Raw genomic sequence first — 22043 nt, 5'->3', positions numbered from 1 at the left:
GTAAGATGTTACTGGGGGAAGCTGGATGAGTAGACATGAAATACATGAGAATTACTTGTTCTGTTTTGCTACTGTGAGTCTAAAATCATTTCAAAGTCAAAAGTTTACAGAAAATTGGAGGGACTCTCTTGGGAATCTCTTCAGTTTTTACTAGAAAAGATAATATAAAATCCTCTGCAGAATTATAAATTGAATGCAGTTTCTAAGCACTGTAATTTCATTTGTTGTAATTTTGATTTGGAAATTATTTTAACTACAGTATTAGCAATATTTTGTATTGCTGACTAAAATACTGTGTACCTGAAAAGAAAATCCTCTGGAGAGTTTCCCTTCCAGATAAAATAACTCCTTAACAATGGCCTGCAGAGCTACTGGTGATGTGGCTTTCGTCTGCCTTTTTAACCACTTCTGCCCCAACATGACTCTGGGATGAGCTACTTGCAGTCCTTTCCCTCCTCCCCATGCATTCCCCTTTCCTCTTAACTCTTACCTGCCTGATGAGTTCCTCCTTCAAGACCCAGTTCAAACCATGTTTCCTTTACAAAGCTTTCCCTGATGCAGGAAGCAGAGTTGCTCCAGCAGCTCCTGCATCTGGAGTTGGAGCGTGATGTGTTGCCCTTTGGTTATTTCATTCAGTTGTCTAGCTCTCACCTAAGTTCATTAATTTCTCGAGGGCCCAGAGTGGGTTCATTTCTTCCTATAGGTCCCGTGCTGGCACAGGGGCTGGCACACAGCATTGGGTGCTGAAGCACACACTCCACAAATGGTGATGAGTGAGTGATTGAATCTGAGGCTCTGCAATGTCCTTAGAAAGCAATTTTGTCTATTCTTCCTGCCTTAATACAGTAATTTCCCACAAAACCAAACATTAAAAAGGGCTCTGATTAACCACAGTTAAACAAAGTTAATCAATACGTACAAGATTATTTTCCAAACATTCAACTTAGTTAAGACTTTATTATATAAACACATTTCCCATCTTGCTTTGCATTTGTGATAGTGTTGTGAGTAGCTGGAGAAAGATCATGAGTCGCACTCATGGGTCTTCTTGGACAGATAAAATCTAGAACTTGAGGGTAGGATATGGAGTCTGAAGGCAGATGGGTGAGATGTTGAGATAAGGAGCACAAGCCTACTTTTAATCTTTTAATCTATATTTCTTTTTTTTTTTTTTTTTTTGAGATGGAGTTTCGCTCTTTGTTGCCCAGGCTGGGGTGCAGTGGTGCGATATTGGCTCACTGCAACCTCCGCCTCCCGGGTTCAAGCCATTCTCCTATCTCAGCCTCCCAAGAAGCTGGGATTACAGGTGCGTGTCACCACGCCCAGCTAATTTTTGTATTTTTAGTAGGGATGGGATTTTGCCATGTTGGCCAGCTGGTCTCGAACTCCTGACCTCAGGTGATCCACCTGTCTCGGCCTCCCAAAGTGCTGGGATTACAGGCATGAGCCACAGCACCCGGGCCTAATCTATATTTCATTTCAAATTTTAACTGAAAGAACCAAAATGCTCTCCACCCTGCAAGCAGTCACTCACTATCTACCTGAAGTGCTGCAGCAGACATACATGGCTGTGATGACAAACACCTGATGTCCCTCTCCAGCTTCCTCCTGGGCAAGTGATAAGGACTCCACAATTATCTGCAGGTCTAGCTGCTGTCCCCACACTCCAACAAAATGACTCAGAGTTTCATCATTTCTTATTGCACAATCTAATGACCATATCACCACCTCTGGTCTGGTAGCTTCATTAAACAGGGCAGATGACCTCCTCTTTGAAAGTGGGCCCTCCCTTGGCTCCTAAGACATCACCTTCTCTCCACCTCCTCTATTTTCATCGCGTCCCTAACATTCCTCCAGGACTAAGTCATTGGTCTTATGCTCTTTTTTAAAAATAAAAGTAATAATAAATATGTTTCCCATGTCCAGAATTTCCCATTTTCTCTTCACTGCTTTCTGGCATCCTGTCATCTTTAAAGGCCCAAATAGGTGCCACCTTCCTCCAGAAACCCTCTAACTGCTGATCCCCCTCTCATCTTTTTCATGTGCCTGGAACACTTAAAAGCCAAAGGTGCTTTCACTATTTAGCACTTCATATATTCTGCTTTGTGGCGTCCCTTGTTATTTTATAAATTACTCTTACCTCTTCAACCAAAGAAAGGCTCCTTAATAAAGACAGGACCCATACCTTGAAATGATCCCATGTCCTCATGATGCCTCACTGGGTGTTGAGCATTTTGTCAGTGGTCAGTAAGCACTTGCTGGTCGAGATTAAGGCAATGCTAGGCCGGGCCTGGTGGCTCATGCCTGTAATCCTAGCACTTTGGGAGGCTGAGGCAGGTGGATCAATTGAGGTCAGGAGTTCAAGACCAGCCTGGCTAATATGGTGAAACCTCATCTCTACTAAAAATACAAAAATTAGCTGGGTGTGGTGGCACACACCTGTAATCCCAGCTATTCGGGAGGCTGAGGCAGGAGGATTGCTTGAACCAGGGAGGTATAGGTCGCAGTGAGCTGAGATCATGCCATTGTACTCCAGCCTGGGCAACAAAGCGAGACTCCATCTCAAAAAAAAAAAAAAAAAAAAAGAGAGAGAGGTTAAGGCAATGCTGCAATGTCTTGAAAAAATAAGTATAAAGAAGAAAACTGGGCCAGGCATGGTGGCTCATGCCTGTAATCCCAACACTTTGGGAGGCCGAGGCGGGCAGATCACGAGGTAAAAAGTTTGAGACCAGCCTGGCCAATATGGTGGCCCCATCTCTACTAAGAATACAAAAATTAGCCAAGCATAGTGATGGACGCCTGTAATCCCAGTTACTTGGGAGGCTGAGGCAGGAGAATTGCTTGAACCTGGGAGGTGGAGGTTGCAGTGAGCCGAGATCATGCCACTGCACTCCAGCCTGGGCGACAGAGCAAGATTCCATCTCAAAAAAAAAAAAAGAAGAAGAAGAAGAAGAAACCCTCTGAAATTCCCTTTCCCTCCTCCTAATTCTCAAGGGGTGAAATCTGGGCAAGTCATCCTGCTCTAGAGCTGTGAAAAATCAAATCGTCCTTCCTGCCCCAGTGTGGTGGTGTGGAAAGAGCATGGGATATCCTTCCTGCCCCAGTGTGGTGGTGTGGAAAGAGCATGGGATTTGGGTTCATTTGGCCGGGTTCAGCTCTGATCTTGCCAGTGGTTGATCTTGAACTTGGAAAAGTCACTGGAATCCTCAGCCTTCATTTCCTCATAAGCAAAATTGAGGTAACAAAGGCTTTCTGGAGCTGGATGCTGTAATCCACAAGAGTGGCATTTCTGGTGGGAATTTCAGGCACTATGGTAGGACAGGAGAGAAGCTATCTGCAGGCCTTCTGGAAGCTCTCCAGTGCACGTCCCCACTGGGGTGGGGGCTGACTGTCTCCACGTGGGGTTAGTCCTGCAGAACAGGCAGGTAGGGTAGCGTCTGAGGGCATGAGGAATTGCAGTCTACTGGAGAGGGCACAGAGAGTTCAACAAACACTGAAACTTAAGTTTGTCCTGGACATCTTCAACGTCGACTTTCTGGTGGAAAGGTTAAAGTATAAATGACTGTGCCCTGTCAAAAGGGCACAGAAGTAAAACTGGGAGGATTTTGGGAGGGGACTGGATGTGGGGTGAAAGGTACGGTGAGAGCAGAGAAGAGGGGCCTGAGCCTGGGGTCAGGGGAAAGTAGGCTAAACAATTCACAGGATGCAGACATTTCAGAGAAGGGTGACACATCACTTGGCCCTGAACAACAACTATAAGCCAGACAGTCCAAAGAGACATAGTTCCAAAGGAACATAAAGTGACATGACTTGTATGTGTCCCCAGAGACATGGATGTGCTTTTGGAGCTTGAAGGATAATTAAGAAAACATCAGACCCACCAGGGCTGCTGCGAACATGACAGTTCCCTTCCCAACACGTCATGGCAGCTGCTGCAGCTCCCTTCCCTCTATCCTGAGGCTAGCCACAGATGGGCCAGCAGCCCACCCCCAGAGCAGACCAAGCAGAGAGGTGCTCTCAGGAGTTACCAGGTTCCACTCTCGGAACCATCTTAAAATCCTGTTCTGGGAAGTCCAGCAGCACCATGTTACATGCATTAGAGGGAGATTGTTTAAATCCCTTGCCAAGGTTCCCAAGGCTTCGTGCTGCATCTGTTTGCATGTAGCCAGGGAGTGCAGCTAGCATTCTCCTCTCCTTCCTTCTCCATGTAGCCAGTGGCACCTCCTCAGGGTCAACGAGCAAGAAACAAAACCAGAAAACCAAACTTTCTGAGTCCACCTGCCATCTGAACCCCCCAAACCCTAGTTTAACCTCTCCCATTCATTCATTCATTCATTCAATAAATATATAGGTACCGAGAAGCTATTGTGCACTGAGCCCTGAGCCAGTACTAATTGAGGAAAGAAATGGGCAACATAGCTCCAAAAGCACAGCTCTGTCTTTCTGCCTGAAGCAGCAGAGAGTGGATACCCAAGGCTGTCCCTGCTCTCTCCCTGCTCAGGACCCTGATCAGAGGGTCTGTGGGAATTGGGTCAGGGTGCAGGAAAGAAGACGGTGAGTCAGATATGTCTATGTCAGTGATCTTGCCTATCAGTAAAGGTTGCTCAGCCCCCAAAGCAGGATGATGGTGAACCTTTGGCTCCTGCCAGCAGTACTCATTATCCTCCCAACAGCCCCACGCTCAATCATACCATCATTCTGATGCTTCATGAAAACTGAGGCTTGGATACCTTCGCCTACTTGCTTGTGTCTCACAGGCAGCGAATGGCAAAGCCTGCAGCCAAGTCACACTGTCTGCCTTCTGCTGGGAGCCTTGGATTGATGGGTGACTCCATGGACATTTGTTGACCTAAAAAGTAGGTGTTTGAGGAACTGAAAGATCTCCAGCAAAGAACCTTTAGAAAGAAAATATCGCCTTTCTATCTGCCCACCTAGATGAACCCTACTAAAATGGATTGATTTTAGAGATGAGAAATTCTGTTTACTATACTGCAGGGTTTCCATTAACCCTCGAAGTTATGGTCAGATAGGGTGACCTAGCCAGAACCTCCCCCAAGGACTCCTTCCCTGGCTAGCAGCTACAGGGATGTGGCACCATTATCCCAACCAGCCTGGGGAGAGCCTTGGTGAGTTCAGATCATTATTCAGCAGGACATGTCCAGGATCCCAGTGGCTGGAACTTCAGCAGGGCTCAGGGTCTTAGAGCTGTGACCTAAAAGTGTTGTGAGAACAAAATCCTGGAGGAGTTTCAGTCCCTATCTGAACCCACAGCCATCCAGATCCCTGTCCTGGATCTATGGGAGGGGGCGCATGCTGGGCTCCAGGCCAACGTTGCAAATACTCCACTTGCCTTGTCTCTGCATTGACTAATCCAGCTTTGAGAGGCTGAGCCTCTCAAAGAGTCAGGTCCTTGCTCAGCCATAAGAAGAAGGTGATTGGCCGGGTCTGCCAGGGCTTTGTGACCCGCTGGCTGGCTCCCCAGCCCCTTAGAACCCCTCAGCCCCACCTGCACATACTGCCTCCATGCAAGCCCAGAATAACCTGGATGTGTGACTCACGGGGGTAGGGGTAGCAATTTTGCAGATTTTCCAAACAGGTGACTTCAGCCCCCTGGACCTGGGCACGAAGGGGCAGCCCAGTGACAATGGGCATAGCCCCACTTCAGGAACGGGAAACGTGTTGGCTGGCTCTGTGGAGTTCTCTCTCTTCTGATCCCACAGCATCTGTTCCAGTCGTGTTGGCTGGTAGGATGGCATCTACAAAGCAGGCTATGTGGCAAATCTGGAGCTGGGGAGGGATTGTGGTCAGAGCCCAGCTTTGGGAAGCCCATGTGGCTGTCTCAAGGCAAAGCGGCAGAGAAATTTCCGTAGTCTGTCTCCCTTCCGGACTGGCATTTCCATGGTCTCAGAGACCAGAGGCTGGCTGTGTGTCAGGCACCTGCTCCTCAAACAAATGCCCTTAGATTCTCACTGTCTGTCCCCGCGATGCTGACAGCACTTGCCAAATACATACTGAATGTCAGGCTCTGTGCTCAGCACTGTGTACACATGGCTCACTTAATCCTCATAACTGTTCTCTGAGGTGGGAGCTGTCACTGTCCTCACTTTATAGATGAGGAAACTGAGACCTAAAGTCAAGTCAGACAGCTAGGACATGGTACAACTAGGATTTGAACGCACATGATGTGCCTGGAGATCCAGTGTTCTTAAGCACTACCTTTTTGGAGCTTGCTGGAGGCATGCTGGCCACCTCCTTCAGGACTGGTAGACCTGGTGTGTCTTTCATAGCCACGCTGGGCAGAGGGTGGAGGCCTGAAAACTGCAGGGGGTTCTTCCAGGGACCAGCCAGAACAGAGCTAAACTTGGGGTAAAAAGAGCTCTAGAGCATTAGAGGAGACTGAGGGCCCCTAAATTACCCTTAAGACGTATTTGTGGAAGACAGATTTAAAAACAAAAATCTAAAATTAGATTTAGGCTGGTGATAAGGTCAGTAAATAATAGAATGTGAAATTTCAGTTGTGCACTTATTGGCCATCTTTATGATTTAAGAATATAAGTTCCTAGATCTACGTGCAGTCCTAATTGCCTGGGAAGGAAGCAGATGGTCTCTAGAAACGCTTCTGACCATGGGTTAGTGGGATTTGGTCTTGATGACCATTTTTAAGGCCTCAGTCTGCAGAATGACCAGCAGCTTCCCCTCCCGCAATGAGAGCTGTAATTGCCTTTCCCAGTTGCCTGTGAATGCACCATGAACCTTATAGTCCTAGTATAGGAAATGACTCAGCAAAATCACCAGATTAAACCTCCTCAACTTTTCTTTCCCTTGACTCCATTCCTGATAGCAGGAGTCGAGGCCCTTCAGAGCAGGCTTTCCCCAAAGCCACGTTGTCGGTCTGATCCTCGAATGGGGATCCACCTGGATGATGACATGCCACAATCCAATCAGGGTCTGTTTCTCCTGACAGTCACATGTGCCAAAGATCATGGTAGAAACATGTGGATGGGGTTGGAAGACACTGCTACTACATCTCTTGGGACAGAGCCTGCCCCTCCAAGTGGCTACCTACCATTCTCTCCGGGGAGGTGAAGGAGCTCTTGGGAACAAGTGTGTTATTATTAAGAGTTTCCTCAGGTTATGTCTTTGCTGTAATTGGAGGCAGCTGGTCCACTTAGACCCTGATGCTTGGGCAAATACTTTATACACCTCTGCCCCCAGCAGCTGGTCTGGTGTGAGTCCAGGCCCAAGTCAACCCCCAATGCAAAAGGCAATCAGAAGTTGGACCTGTTTGGTGAGTTCAAACTGTGGTTTTGGGGGATACGGAGGCTGGCTTAGTTCAGTCCAGGATCTTAGAACAGCCCCAATGCTCCAGGCCCCTCAGCCAGCCCAGCTTTTAGAGGCTCCCAATTTGAGCTCTAAACTGAGCTCTGGAAAGGGGGATTGGGGGATGGGGGATACATTTAAAGGAGTTTTTGCTCAGGACCTGGGTGCCACCTGCTGGCCATGTTTAGTTCTATTTACAGAGCCAAAGCTAGGAGAGGAAAATTAAAAGGGCATCCTGCCTTCCCCAGTGTTTCACACTGGGGAGGAAACAAGGAGGCTGTTACTTCATGCTGCCCTAGCAGGTGCAGCAGAGAATTCCTGCAGAGACCTCTGGGTGCCCTGGATGAGTCCTCCTGAGCCAAATGGACCCCTACTAGGGCAGAGTGTAGCACCAGTTGAGAGGACCTGAGCAAGTCCTGAGTAGGGACTGAGGCTCTGTTCCTGCTACTAGCTACCTGCTTCCCCAGAAGCCCCATAGTGGATAACAGCGTGATTCGTTGCTGGGCCCTGAAAGGAGCCATTTTTTCCAGCTTCCTTCACACAGGCACTGCTGCCACTCATGGGACCCTAGAGTCAGACCAAAGGTGTGGAAAATGCCCTCCCGTCATCAGGCATTGACAAAACTGGGTCAATGCTGAGAAGACCTGGGCATTTTTCAAGCAGCTATGTGGCTCTTAGTGACTCTTGGGAGCCCTAAAAGCGAGGCCTTTAGTTGTGTTCTAAACTCCAGGGAAACTGGAGATCTTCCTTGTGTGCCAAGGACTGGCTAGCATTTTCCCCCTAGATAAGTGGCAAAACATCCCAATGTTCCAGCCTTTGCCATTGCAGCAAAAGCCAGTAAATCCCAGCTAAGTATGCATATCAAATGAAGGCTGTGGTTCTCACACAGGGCTGTGCACCAGAATCATCTGGGGTATTCTTCAAAATTATATGTGTGTGTGTGTGTGTGTGTGTGTGTGTGTGTGTGTGTGTAAAATATGTGCATATAACATATAATGTATATATAATATATCCTACACACACACACTTGGGCTGCACTCTAGCCTCTTGAAGTCTCTGCAGGAGAAGCCGGTGGACTCTCCTAGTAAAGAATCTCTGCAATGCATGGAGGAGGCCTGAACCATTAGCAGGTCCAATCCTGTGGAACCAGGAAAGCTGCCCCCAGGCTGGAAGACCCTTGAGGCTCAAATGATTTCAATCAAAAACTGGAGGATATGTTTGGACTAAGACCATTGCCTTTCCTTTTCTTTAGTAGTCAGCCCTTGAAATTCATACACTTTAAGCAGAACAAAATCCCTAAAGTTGCTCGGGAACTCCCAGGGCCAACCTAAGACTACTCCTTGCACCCAGAACCACCCCAGAGCCGACCAGCCCCTCTGAGGCCTGTCAGCCACAGCTGGCCCAGAATCACTCTGCCCCAGGGGCCTCATAGGGAAATGAGTCTCTGAGCCTGTGGAACACTCCTGCAGAATCATTCCGGACAGTTCCCGGAATAGCTGGTGCCCTCTGCACCAGCTCCTGGCCGTCCTCTGCACCCTCCCTGGGGACTTGGCAGAGTCTGACCACTCTGGCCCTGGGGCCATTCACATCCATCTCTCTACCTCTGCATGCCCTCTCCTTCCCGATTCCTGTGGCACTTGCTGTTTCCAGCACACTTTTGGGCATTTGGTTATACTGTTCTCATGTGTGCATTACTCTCCCCAATAAGATTATGAACTCCTTCAGGACAGGGGCAAATCTTTTCAATTTCTTGCAGTCCACAACTAAATAATACTCATCAAAATCAGATGCCCTTTCCTTGACCCTACCCACTCTGCCCCTTCGGCAAGCTTAGCATCCATCCACCCATCCACTCCTCCTCCTGTTACTTTAGGTGCATCCTGGGAACTCAGAAACACTCCCCTAACGCCAGTCTGCAATTCCACTCCACCAATATGGTTAGGCAGTTATTATCCACCAAGAACTGGTATAGAACCTGAAAGTGAATGGAACACAGCCTGGCCATTGAAGAGCTTACAGTCAGGTGGAAGGGGCAGGCACACACATTTTTATTTATTTATTTATTTATTTTTTTGGAGACGGAGTCTGGCTCTGTCACCCAGGCTGGAGTACAGTGGCATGATCTTGGCTCACTGCAACACTCCACCTCTGGGTTCAAGCAATTCTCCTGCCTCAGCCTCCCTAGTAGCTAGGATTACATGCCTGGCTAATTTTAGTAGAGACAGGGTTTTGCCATGTTGGCCAGGCTGGTCTCGAACTCCTGGCTTAGGTGTTCGGCGCCCCCCCCCCCCCATCAGCCTCCCAAAGTGCTGGCATTACAGGCATGAGCCACCGCACCCGGTCTCACACACATGATTTCAAAAGACCATGTGGGATGCCACGAAGAGCCATGCCCAGGGTGCTGTAGGATCATGGGCACATGCCTCCCACAGAGGGGGTCAGAAAAAGTCCCCTGGAGCTAAAGCAGAGTCCTGAGGCTGAGTGCTGGGGGAGGGGGGATGGTAGGGGGATGGCAGGGGGACCCAGGCCAGAAGGCGATGAGACACGATTCAGAAAGAGGAGAGGACACGAGGCATCACTCAATGGTTCAGCGTTACTGAACATCTTGCCTGTGACAGGCCTGGATACCCCACTCTTGGCTTCAAGGCACTTCCGACATGGGGCGCAGGCATTTAAGCAAGTCCAGTGGTGAGCACAAGGGCCAAGATGCAGGGCAGTGGGCGCAGAGACGTTGTGAAGGAGGAGACTCAAGTGCAGTCAACATTACCCTCGGAAAGCTCCGAAATTGCCAGGTCTTGAGTCTTTAGGAGCTCCCAAGACAATAATTCATTTCTGTTTCTCTTGGCTTTTTGGCCCCGCCTGGCCTCCCTTTGCCTGGGCAATGAAGGACAAGGTTTATTTTTCAAAGGAGGAAGAACTAGGAATAAAGAAGAGGGTTTTCTCTCATGATTTTTCTTCAAAGCATTCATTTAAGTTAAACATGCTCCGTCCTATGTGCTTGGGGTCAGGGGTGGGAACGTAAGTGGCACACAGCTCTGCAGATGCCTTGCTGAGCCTCCCTGTCTAAAGCAGTACTACTCAAACAGGACTGTGCCTGCAGATCCTCCGGGCATCTTGGTCAAAGGCAGTTTCTCATTTAGTTAGGTCTGGGAGAGGACAAGAGAATTGGAATTTCTAACCAGCTGATCCCCATATAGTCCCAATGCGCAGGTCTGGGGCCACAATTGAGAACCATGGAACAGAAAATGAATGAACTTTGGGGTGGGGACAGCATTCCAGACAGAGGGTGAGTAGGAAGCTGCCTGTAGCTCCTAATTGGGGAATCAAAGTAGGAGATAAGGCTGAAGAGGTGGGGTCCCCTTATGAGTTTGATAAGTGGTCAGGAGGAGTCACATGATAACAGCAGATGCCTGCAACAGGCAGGGAAATATTCTTTCTGTAAGAATATAAGGTGTATAAGATGTGTGCTTATTTCACAGAGACACTTTACATATTAAACCTGGAGAAATATTCTTCACTCACTCCGGAAACACATGTCCTCACAATTCTCGGAAAACGCAGTCATTTTGACCTATCTTGTTTCTCCATTTCTGATAAAGACCTGGTTACAAGAAATATGTCCTTTTCTTAACAGCGCAAGTCAGTTAGCAGCAGCAGCTGACCCTTGGCCTCTGTTGGGTGGGAAGGAGGCTCACTACTGGCTCCACTCCAACTGCTGGTTTCAGTGAGGGAGCATAGGGTCAGAGTGGCCAAAAGAAGCCAGAAATCCCAAGTTGTTAAACATCTCAACTTTAAAATATTAGGCACTAATTCAAAACTGTTTCCAACACTATGAGTGCTAAACAGTTTAAGTCTGCAAGGCAAATTCGGCCAAGGAGTGTCTCTTTTATGACTGCTGGCTGAAAGGACTTGAAGTTGGGGAGGGCGGTGGCCAGGCCTGCTTTTAGGTAGATTCTGACAACAGCAGTGTCAAGGATGGATTAGGAGGAGGGAGAGACTGGAGGCTGGAAGGCCTTTTAGGAGGCTCCTGCTAGCCTGGGCTAGAGAGAAAATACAGTCAGCCCTCCACATCCATGGGTTCCACATCTGTAGATTCAATCAAATACCGATCAAAAATATTCAGGAAAAAAAAAGGATTGTTGCATTGCCTACAGACTTTTTTGTCGTGTCATGATTTCCTAAACAATACAGTATAACAACTATTTACATCGAAGTGACATGGTAGTAGGTATTATAAGTAATCTAGAGATGATTTAAATCATACAGGAGGATGTGTGTAGGTTAACTGTAAATACTACATCATTTTATATAAGGGACTGGACTGTGCATTGACTTTGGTATGAGGAGATGTTCTGGAACAAATTCCCTCATTAATGCCAAGGGACAGTGGTATGCATAAATCCTGAGGGTAAGCAGAACAGGGCGGATTGAGGAGGCGGCGTTCCAGGACTTGAGGAATGACTCGATAGGTGCCTGAGGGAGAGTAAGCTGTCTGGGATGACCCCGCAGGTTTCTAAGGTGGTGATTAATTGCTGGTGGTGACATTCACTGGGATAATGAATACAGGAGCCAGAAGCATATTCTAAGGGAAGGTTGTGGACAAGCAGAATTTAGATGCCTCTGCATCAGCCACAGGAATATGGAGTCTGAAGTTGGAGCAGAGGCAAAGGTTAGCTGGCTTTCTAAAACACAAATCTGGTCAGGTTACTGTCGCTTAAAACCCTCTAATGGCTTCCTGTCATCCAAATAGAAAGTCCAGATTCCTCCTTCTGGTAAACAAGGGCCTGGCAACCTGTCCCTGCCAACCTCATTGTGCCACACCCCAACAGAAAAATCTGCTCCCTGGGCCTGCTTCACGACTCAGAGTGCCCGGAATAAGCTCTGCCTTTGTTCTTGCTAGTCCCTGTGCCTGAAATGCCTTCCACCCATCCCTTTTTATGTCTGGAAAATTCCTATTCTTTTCAGGCTCCAACATCTCTGCTCTGAAGCCTTCGCTGACCCTGCCCAGCAGATGCGCTCACACCCTTCTTTGTGCTGTCCCTGAACATTTATGTGCCTGTTTCACTGCCCCATCACTCCCTACTGAGGGGATCTGCCTGTCTGTAAATGCCTCAAGGCAGAGGCCATATCTTAATTAACTTAGAATTACTGGCTCCTGGTGCACGTCTAGCATATAGTAGATGCTCATGAAATGTCTAAGGAATAAAGACCCTCCCTCTGGGGGTAAACTGCGAGGCCAATCTGGAGGGAATGCTTCTTACTTCCCAGTATCATACAGCCCCTCTCTCCTGACAGCTAAGGAGCTGCATGAGGCCCCAGTGCTGACCTCACCTTTCTTCTTGCTTTCCAGCTGGGGTATGGCCGTCAATGTGTACTCCACATCTGTGACCAGTGAAAATCTGAGTCGCCATGATATGCTTGCATGGGTCAATGACTCCCTGCACCTCAACTATACCAAGATAGAACAGCTCTGTTCAGGTAGGAGGCTGGGAATATGGGAAGTGGCCCTGCTGGAAGGAAAGGAAAGAAAGGTCGGAAGGCAGAGCAGCCACAGCAGGGAATATACAGTCATGCATGGCTGAATGACTGATGTGCCCAGAGAAATGCATCCTTAGGCAATGCTTTTGTTGTATGAACATCACAGAGTGTATTTACACAAACTTGGACGGTGTAGCCTAGGACACACCTCGGCTATATGGTATAGCCTACTACTCCTAGGCTAAAAACATGGACAGCATGTTTCTGTACTAACTATTGCAGATAGTTTTAACACATACATGGTAAGTATTTGCACATCTAAACATACCTAAACATAGAAAAGGTGATAATAAAATAAATACATGGTATTATAATCCTATGGGACCACCATCATATATGTGGTTCATCATTGACCAAACCATCGTTATGCAGCCCATGGCTGTAGCTTGTGATTCGATTGAGGAGGAGAGCTGGAGGCCCTGAACTAGTCAGACTGTCTGGAGCTGAAGTCAAGAAATGGAGGCAGGGAAAGAGAAGAGCAGGAGAGGCACCGGGAAGGACTGCAGGGAAAGGAGGAGCCACAGGTCTGACCACACCTCTCTGGGTCCAGCTCTCAACTCTTCTTCTGGTGATGCAACCTTGGGCAAGTCACTATACTGCCCTAGGCCTCAGTTTTCCCATCCATAAGATGGAGATAATATCACTAACTAACTAGAGTTCCTGTTGGGATTGCCCTACCTACATGCAGTGTTTGGTGTGGTGCTGGTACATAATATGCATCAATAAATAGTCATTGCTCTTATTCGTGGAAAGCTGGGGGGATTCTGGCCATGTCTATCCTGAAAGTAGGACTGGCCCCAGCCCCAGAACAAGGAGAGAGAAGAGGAGACGGGTTTGGGGAAGTGAGAGACAGCAGCCCACAGAAGGAGAGCAGCGAGACCCCTCAGCCAGCTGTCCTTCTCCACAGGGGCAGCCTACTGCCAGTTCATGGACATGCTCTTCCCTGGCTGTGTGCACTTGAGGAAAGTGAAGTTCCAGGCCAAACTAGAGCATGAATACATCCACAACTTCAAGGTGCTGCAAGCAGCTTTCAAGAAGATGGGTGTTGACAAAGTAGGTGCCTGCGCTCCGGGGGGCCCTGAGGAGCAGTGTGACCCTGGGGAAGAAGAGGACCCACCAGCCCAGGCAACTGGGGCTGCTGGGGTCATTCCAGTGCTCGCGCCTCCCTCCACCTCCCGACTCTCCAGAGAGAATTTTCCCCCTGCTCAGGGCACAATGGAAAAGCCCACAACACTTGCCATGCCATCATGACAACATTCCTTTCCCTTCCTCCTCTCTGGACCCTGCCCACCCCAACACTGAGCTCTGTGTACTGCTCCTGTGAAGTTCCACCTCTCTCTGTCTCTGTAGGGCCCGAGAAAGTGTCTCTGCTCACTCTCCTGCCTCGGTGGCTGCAGACCCCCAGCCCACACGCAGGCAGTAGAGCCAAGGGACGCCTCCCCACACAGTTCTTCCACACGGTGCCTGTAGAGAAGGGATGCCTCTGGATCTGACACTAGGGCCTACCAGCCTACCTGTCTGCTCTGGTGCCGTGGGAGGGGGGCAAGTGGAGAAGGTGGAGGACGCTGCAGCCCAGGGGCTGGCTTTCCTGAGAGCAGTGGCCCTCAGCTGAGGAAGGCGGCCCTACAGCAGCAGGTGGCTAAAGTACTCTGCTTATGTGGTCTATTTCAGATCATTCCTGTAGAGAAATTAGTGAAAGGAAAATTCCAAGATAATTTTGAGTTTATTCAGTGGTTTAAGAAATTCTTTGACGCAAACTATGATGGAAAGGATTACAACCCTCTGCTGGCGCGGCAGGGCCAGGACGTAGCGCCACCTCCTAACCCAGGTGATCAGATCTTCAACAAATCCAAGAAACTCATTGGCACAGCAGGTAACGTGCCCGAGCTGGGGGAGGGAGTGTGGGGGGCCGGGCCGGCAGGCCTCTACAGCCAGGAGTGCCCCCTGGGCCACGGCCCGGCCCGGCCCTGCCAGCCTGGAGGAGACTTGTTATCACGGAGTTCGGATGACGCCGCCTGCTGGCCAGTTAGACCAGGGGGAGTGAAAGTAGTGGGTGAGAGAGCTCCACAAATTGCTCTAAGAGAGCCACCAGCACCAGCCATGGTGGCAGCTGGGGTAGGAGGCCCAAGGCACTTTGTTTCATAGCATGAGCTAACTTGTTTGCCTCAAGATGTTGGGGGAGCAAGGTGGCTTGGTTTCTCCGTCCAGGTGCATCCAGACCAAGAGCCTGGTGCCAGCACCACAGCCCCTTCTTGCCGCCTGCCCCCTGGATGGCCAGGGCAGGAGTTGCCAAGCTGGATCACACCTTTCCCCACTCCAAAGGCCCAATAGTCCTAAGTCCTCAAAAGATGAGTCTCTAGAAAGGAGGCTTTGTCTGGGTCATGGAGGGGAAGGGAGAGAAGCAATAGGGCCTTTGGGAAGCAGCAGCATTGGGAGAGGAAGGGAGAGGAGCAGCCCCAGCCCGCGTCGGACCCCGTCATAGCAGAGCCACCTCCTCTGTCTGCACTGCTGTTCTGCCTGGGCCTGCCCCACTCACCCGCCTGCTTGCTTTGCACTAGAAGCAGCCCGCTCTGTCTAGGGAGGTGCAGTCACTAGTGAGCAAGTCGCCACGGCATGCTGGCTGCGCTGGGGAGGAGCTGGGGTCCCTGATTTGGCCACCACTGTGCAGATACCTGGTCCAGCCCAGCAGAGGGCAAAAGAGCCCATCCTGACACAGGGTCCCTGGAGGGGCAGCCACCCAGGGACGATGGCTTTGGGCTGGGGCTTCTGTTAGGAAAGACCCTGTGCCAGCTGCCTTTCCTCTAGCTATCAGTACGAGAGGGCCCCGCACCCTTCCAACTCCACTTCCCCAAATTTGCTGTCCTAATTTATCTCCTGTATCCCTCAAGCCAGCTCTCTCCCTGCCCCAACACCTCACACCTTGTTTAGTTCCCTATAGTTTCTGCTCTCCCGGGCTTGCCAAAGGGCTGCCCAGCTGCTGGAGTGTCCATGTGGCCAAGGCTCAGGGCCTAGCTGTAGATGCCCTTCCTGGGGTGGGGGCAGGGGGGTGAGAGTGCCTGCCTGTCGCATGGGCCTGCCCCCGCAGTCCTCACACCAGGCTGTCTCCTGCCACGTGCGCTGTGGGCTCACACAGACTCACCTGACTCTTTTCCTCTGGGCAGTTCCACAGAGGACGTCCCCCACAGGCCCAAAAAACATGCAGACCTCTGGCCGGCTGAGCAATGTGGCCCCCCCCTGCATTCTCCGGAAGAATCCTCCATCAGCCCGAAATGGCGGCCATGAGACTGATGCCCAAATTCTTGAACTCAACCAACAGGTGAGTGGGATGGGTAAGGGTAGCTGAGATAGCCCTGTCACCAAAGCCAGGCCCTTGGGGTGTCTGCAGGGAAAACAGGAGGGCAGGCAGGGGAGCCTGAGGTGGGGACCTCTGGCTTGAACATCACTTTGTCCCCAAGCAGCTGGTGGACTTGAAGCTGACAGTGGACGGGCTGGAGAAGGAACGTGACTTCTACTTCAGCAAACTTCGTGACATCGAGCTCATCTGCCAGGAGCATGAAAGTGAAAACAGCCCTGTTATCTCAGGCATCATTGGCATCCTTTATGCCACGGAGGTGAGCACTCCCAGGCCCATTGGGCCATCCTCAGTCTGGCCAGGCCCTAAGACCAGAAGCGTGATAGGGCCAGAAGGGACCATGGAGAACATTTACTGATGAGAGAGAGGTGAAGTCACTAGCCCAGGGTCACCCATTAGCAGGGCTCCCGGGCTCCTGACCCCTTGCTCTTCAGCTACTTACAGAATCTGAGAAGCCCTGCCTGGCCCACAACTTTCCTCTCTCTCCCACCCTCCAGGAAGGATTCGCACCCCCTGAGGACGATGAGATTGAAGAGCATCAACAAGAAGACCAGGACGAGTACTGAGGGCGGCCGCAGCCCTGGCTGACTGCACGGCTTCCCCGTGCCTCCCTCCCTGCTCCACTCCCACATTATAGTCCTTTCCTAACACGGTCGGCCGGGTACTTTGTGTCAGTGCCGCAGCACTGGGGAGCCAGGCGAGCAGGGCTTGGGGGCATGGGGCCGGAAAGCAGGCAGAAGCCCGTCCTGGGTGGCGCTGGCCCAGTTGGCGGGACCCCTGTCCACACCCACCCTATTTATTTCCGTTGTCTCTCTGCTGTGTCGCCCAACACTTCCCAGGGTGCTGCTGCCACCCGCCCCAGCCAGCCACCTGCTCCTGACAGCCAGCAGCTGCGTATTTGACAAAGTCATTGGTATATTTTTACTTACTGGATTCTCCTTGCACTTTACCTGTTCTTTTCCAGAGCTGACAGCACGGGCTCCGGGGCAGCGTGCCTGGCTTGGCTTCCCTTCCCCATGGCTGGGGGCTGGGGTAGGACTCACCAATTCTAATTTATTTTGTCTTTTGGCTTCTCAGTAGCTAAGGGGAAGGCTGATGTCAGGAGAGGGAGAGGGGGCTGAGGAGGTAGTGCTGTAGGCCCAGGGGGTCAGGGAGAGGGAGGGGGGCATGTGAGGGATGGAAATGACCTCCTGGCACCAGGCTCACCCACCCAAGGCCCCCTGCCCCAGCACTGAATCCCAGCGCTGCCCTGAGGCCCCCAGCCACTTCCTCCAGCAGCCTGGTTCACCACACAAACTCTGCCTGGACCCCATTGTCTGTCTGCTTCCCACCTGCCCTCCCCACCCCCTGCCCCTCGGGCACCAGCCTGCATATGTGTTCACTTTTATTTAAATAAACTTGTGTGGTAAAAGTCCATGCCATGTGTCCCTCAACAGAGCCACAGTACAGGTCCAGTGCTTTCCACCTCCCATGCACCGCTCTCTCCAGAGGTGACAGCTGCGGCACAGCCTCACTGTCACCCTCCCACAGGCCTGGAAACCACCACCAGCTCTGGGCTCAGAGCCCAGCTCCAGCCTAGCCCCAATGCCCAATACTGGTGGTAGGGCTCTGAGGGCAGGCAGGGGCCCCAACCCCCCATCACTGAGGAGGAACTAGGTATGGGCCCGTGGCCATGACGAGGGACAGCCGGTGAAGCAGCTGTGGGGCACCGTGGTGGCCTGGCCAAGAGATGCTTCGTTTCAGTCTCCTTTGGGTCAGGGGGACTGCATGTCATCCCCCACCTGTTGTCAAAGCTCATACACCTCACCATAGTGATTCAGCTGGGGACAAGGGCTCACGTGACAGAGAGAGCTGGGATGGCCACAAAGAGCAAGCAGTTCTGAGTGCTGAAGCCCAGGACAGCAACGTCCAAGGGGTTTCTTCTGTAGAGTAGGCTCCAGTGGGAACAGGGAGTCAGGAACCCTTCCACATCATCTGCACAGCCCCGGTCCTGGCATGTGCCTAACAAAAGGCCATACTAACCGATGTCCCAGAAGCCCAGCAGAGACCAAGAGTGCGGAAATGAATGCGAGGGGTCATCTAGACCAGCCCCGGTTTACTGATGAGGGAGTCAGAGGCCCACGTGCGTGACTCACTCACCGTGGCTGAAACCTGGACTAGAACTCACACTTCTTGACTTGAGGTTCAGGGCTCATCCCCAAAGACCACTGAGGTTCCTCCAGCTGCAGGACAGCGCTGGTTTCCTCACCACCCTGAGTATGGTCAACATGTAGGTGGGGCCGCGTCTCTTCTGTGGCCCCACCCCATGGCCGCTTTTGAGACCACCACTATTTCTCTCATGACACCAGGTTCAAGCCTTAAATAAGCAAAATTCATATCTGTTTATTCCTCAGCCACCTCCACCACCCCTTTTGACTCCCACCCCCACATACATAGACACTTCTGCCTTATGCTATCTCTGTTCTCCTCCAGCAAGTTCCTTGCCTGCTTTTACTTATTGTGATGATTTTAATTCCCTTGCCTAATTTTTAAAGGCTTTTCCCCATGATTACAGGTAGATACCATGAAAGGACAGGCCCGGCCGAGACCTCACCCTGAAGGGAAAGTAGGCATGGGAGGCAGAACAGTGCCTCCCACAATGTCCACGTCACGATCCCCAGAAGCTGTGAATATGTGGGTTACACGGCAGAAGGGAATTAAGGCTGCCTGTGGGCCAGGCGCGGTGGCTCACGCCTGTAATCCCAGCACTTTTGGAGGCCAAAGCCGGAGGATCACTTGAGCCCAGGAGTTCAAGACTTCCCTAAGCAACATAGGGAAACATCATCTCTACAAAAAATAAAATTTGAAGGGCGTTGTGGCACGTGCCTGTAGTCCCAGCTACTCAGGAGGCTGAAGCAGGAGGATCACTTGAGCCCAGTTGTTGTTAAGGCTGCAGTGAGCCATGATTGCTCCACTGTACTCCAGCCTGGGCAACAGAGTGAAACCCCGTCTCAAAAAAAAAAAAAAGAAAAAGAAAAAAGTTGCAGATGGAATTCAGGAAGCTAATCTGCCGACCTTGAAATAGGGAGAGTGTCCTGGTTTATCCAGGTGGGTCCAATGTCATCACAAACATTTGTAGAGTGGAAGCAGGAGGCAGAAAGGATCAGAGTGGGCAGGGTGTGGTGGCTCATGTCTGTAATCCCAGCATTTGGGGAGGCCAAGGCAGGAGGATCACTTGAGCGCAGGAGTTGGAGACCAGCCTGGACAACAGCGAGACCCCATCTTTACAAAAAATAGAAGAATTAGCCGAGCATGGTACCACATGCCTGTAGTCCCAGCTACTTGGGAGGCTGAGATGGAAGGATCATTTGAGCCCTGGAGGTCCAGGGTGCAGTGAGCCATAATCATGTCACTGCACTTCAGCCTGGGCAACAGAGCAAGATCCTGTCTCAGAAAAATAAAATAAAAGAAGAGGTCAAAGTGATAACAATGTGAGAGTGACTCACCCACTGTTGTTGGCTTTGAAGACAGAAGGGAGCCATGAACTCGGGAATGCAGGTGGCCTCTAGAAGCTGGGCAAGGCAAGGAAATGGATGCTCCCCCAAAGCCTCCAGAAAGGAACCCAGCCCTGCTGACACCTCGATTCTAGCCCAGGGAGACCTGAGTTAGACTCCTGCCCTCCAGAACTGGAAGATAACGCACTTGTTTTAAGCCACTAAGTTTGTGGCAATTTGTTTTAGCAGCAATAGAAACGTAGTACAGTGGGTAAAACAGTGCTTCAGTGAGCTCACCCTTCTGCTTGCTCCCACACTAGACACCCATGTCCTTCTTGACCCAACATCTTCTGGGTCTTCAAACCCCATGGTGGGGCCTACCCAAGCCCACCTCCATGGCTAGTGTCTAAGGCTGCTCTTCAAACACCCAGAGCTCAAGGATGTAAAGCCACTCCCTTCTCCCCACCTCTTCCTGGTACCTCATACTAAGTGCTTCTTTCCTCTGGAATACTAAGATGGTTAACTGTAATTTTCTGCTTATACATTTGTCTCCCACACAGCCTTCAAGTTCCTTACAAGCAAGTGAGCTGTATCTTCCAGCTCCACCTAGCACAGGGCCTGACACAGAGAAGGTGCTTAGAAAAGGTTGCTGGATAAGTAAATGCATGATTTATATGTCCTAGATGCCAAGTTAGAACTGGTAACTTACCAGACTATTCCAGTGAAAGATAGAGTCCCTCTCCCACCCTTCTGTGTGTCTCCACCATGGGGCAGCCCCCTCATTTGCCTCAATGGAAAGCCAGTTCTGTTTCTCTTCCAAAAACATGGTCTCTTCTGTGATCATACATGTGACACAGGAGGGGTCGAACAAAGAGAAGATATTGTTGTTGGTCTCCTGAGTACACCTAAACCAATGATCTGCAAAATGAATTGATTAATGATCAGTTCAAATATGGTCCTTGGCAAAGGCACTCTATCTCAGAGCTACCTGATGCAAAGTCAGCCATGGTCAGGCCTAAAGGGGCTGGAGGACAGGTAGGAGGCAGCAAGATATGCTCATCTCCCATCCCCTGCCTTCCCCTACCAACACTTCACACAGCCACATTTACCCTTCCAAAAGAGTGGATTATGCCACCCTCTCATTGGTCTCCCAGGGCCTGAAGGATAAAGTCCAGATTTGGCAGGCAAGTTCCTTGGCATATGGGCTCAGATCCCTTTCCAAACTCATATGAGGCTATTGTTGCATTGCTATAAAGAAACATCTAGACTGGGTAATTTGTAAGAAAAGAAGTTTAATTGGCTCACAGTTCTGCAGACTGTATAGGAAGCATAATGCTGACATCTGCTTCTAGGGAAGCCTCAGGAAGCTTACAATCGTGGCGGAAGGCAAAGGGGGAGCAGGCACATCACATGGTAAAAGTAGGAGCGAGCAAGCGAGCGAGCGAGCGAGAGAGAGAGGTGGTGGGGAGGTGCCACACACTTTTAAATGACCAGATCTCATGAGAACTGGGATCCACCATGAGGGATCCACCACCATGATCCAAACACTTCCCAGCAGGCCCAACTGCCAGCACTGGGGATTACAATTCAACATGAGATTTGGGCAGGGACAAAAATCCAAACTATATCAAACCTCATCACCTCCAAAGTCCCATCAAGCACTGTCCCATTGAACTGCTTCCAGTTTACCACCCTCTAGGCCTTTGTTTTACATCAACAGATCCACACAACTGGCATTTTCTCTCCACCCACCCTAATCCTCAGCCAGTGAAAATTCAATTTTGTTTTTTGTTGTTGTTGTTGTTTTTGTTTTTTGGGGTTTTTTTGAGACGGAGTTTAGCTCTTGTTGCCCAGGTTGGAGTGCAGTGGCACAATCTCGACTCACTGCAACCTCTGCCTCCAAGGTTCAAGCGATTCTCCTGCCTCAGCCTCCCAAGTAGCTGAGATTATAGGCCTGCACCATCATACCCAGCTACTTTTTTGTATTAAGTAGAGATGGGGTTTCACCATGTTGGCCTGGCTGGTTTCAAACTCCTGACCTCAGGTGATACCCACCTCGGCCTCCTGAAGTGCTGGGATTACAGGCATGAGCCACGGCGCCCTGGGAACCAATGAAAATTCTATTTCTTAGAACCCATCTCAGCTGCCATCTCCTTTGGGAAGCTAATCTCCTTCCTAAGGAATGCATCGCTCCCTCAGCTGTTCATCCTGTAGGAATTTGGACTCTCATAGCTCTTACCATAATACCTCAGTATGGCAGGTAGGAATCTCATCCTCACACACAGTTGTACATGAAATAGCACATTTCCTTAACTGTGATAAGTCACTTTGATTTTATCTTCCCTCATTCTCCTCTGCTG

At 50.3% G+C, this 22043-nt stretch overlaps 1 protein-coding gene across 6 annotated transcripts in view; it reads left to right on the top strand.

Moving 5' to 3' along the window:
• MAPRE3 (microtubule associated protein RP/EB family member 3) overlaps positions 1-17626 on the top strand; it is a 56693-nt gene extending 39067 nt beyond the window's left edge. The window contains exons 1-7 of one of the 6 annotated variants that reach the window (XM_054547733.1): positions 3309-3425; positions 12671-12798; positions 13766-13911; positions 14530-14731; positions 16020-16174; positions 16317-16469; positions 16708-17626. In XM_054547733.1, coding sequence (XP_054403708.1) covers positions 12678-12798; positions 13766-13911; positions 14530-14731; positions 16020-16174; positions 16317-16469; positions 16708-16776 — 846 coding nt within the window. In that variant the 5' untranslated portion in view covers positions 3309-3425; positions 12671-12677 and the 3' untranslated portion in view covers positions 16777-17626. Of the gene's footprint in view, positions 1-3308; positions 3426-5495; positions 5745-12670; positions 12799-13765; positions 13912-14529; positions 14732-16019; positions 16175-16316; positions 16470-16707 lie in introns of those variants that run through there. The other 5 variants (XM_054547734.1, XM_054547731.1, XM_054547732.2 and 2 more) reach the window with 5 other exon arrangements.
• Positions 17627-22043: the final 4417 nt, after the last annotated feature.

This window comes from Pongo abelii, chromosome 12, assembly GCF_028885655.2.
Source record: "Pongo abelii isolate AG06213 chromosome 12, NHGRI_mPonAbe1-v2.0_pri, whole genome shotgun sequence".
Classification (NCBI taxonomy): domain Eukaryota; kingdom Metazoa; phylum Chordata; class Mammalia; order Primates; family Hominidae; genus Pongo; species Pongo abelii.
The sequence above is the reverse complement of the archived record's forward strand: the minus strand, read 5'-3'. Positions and strand labels throughout refer to the sequence as shown.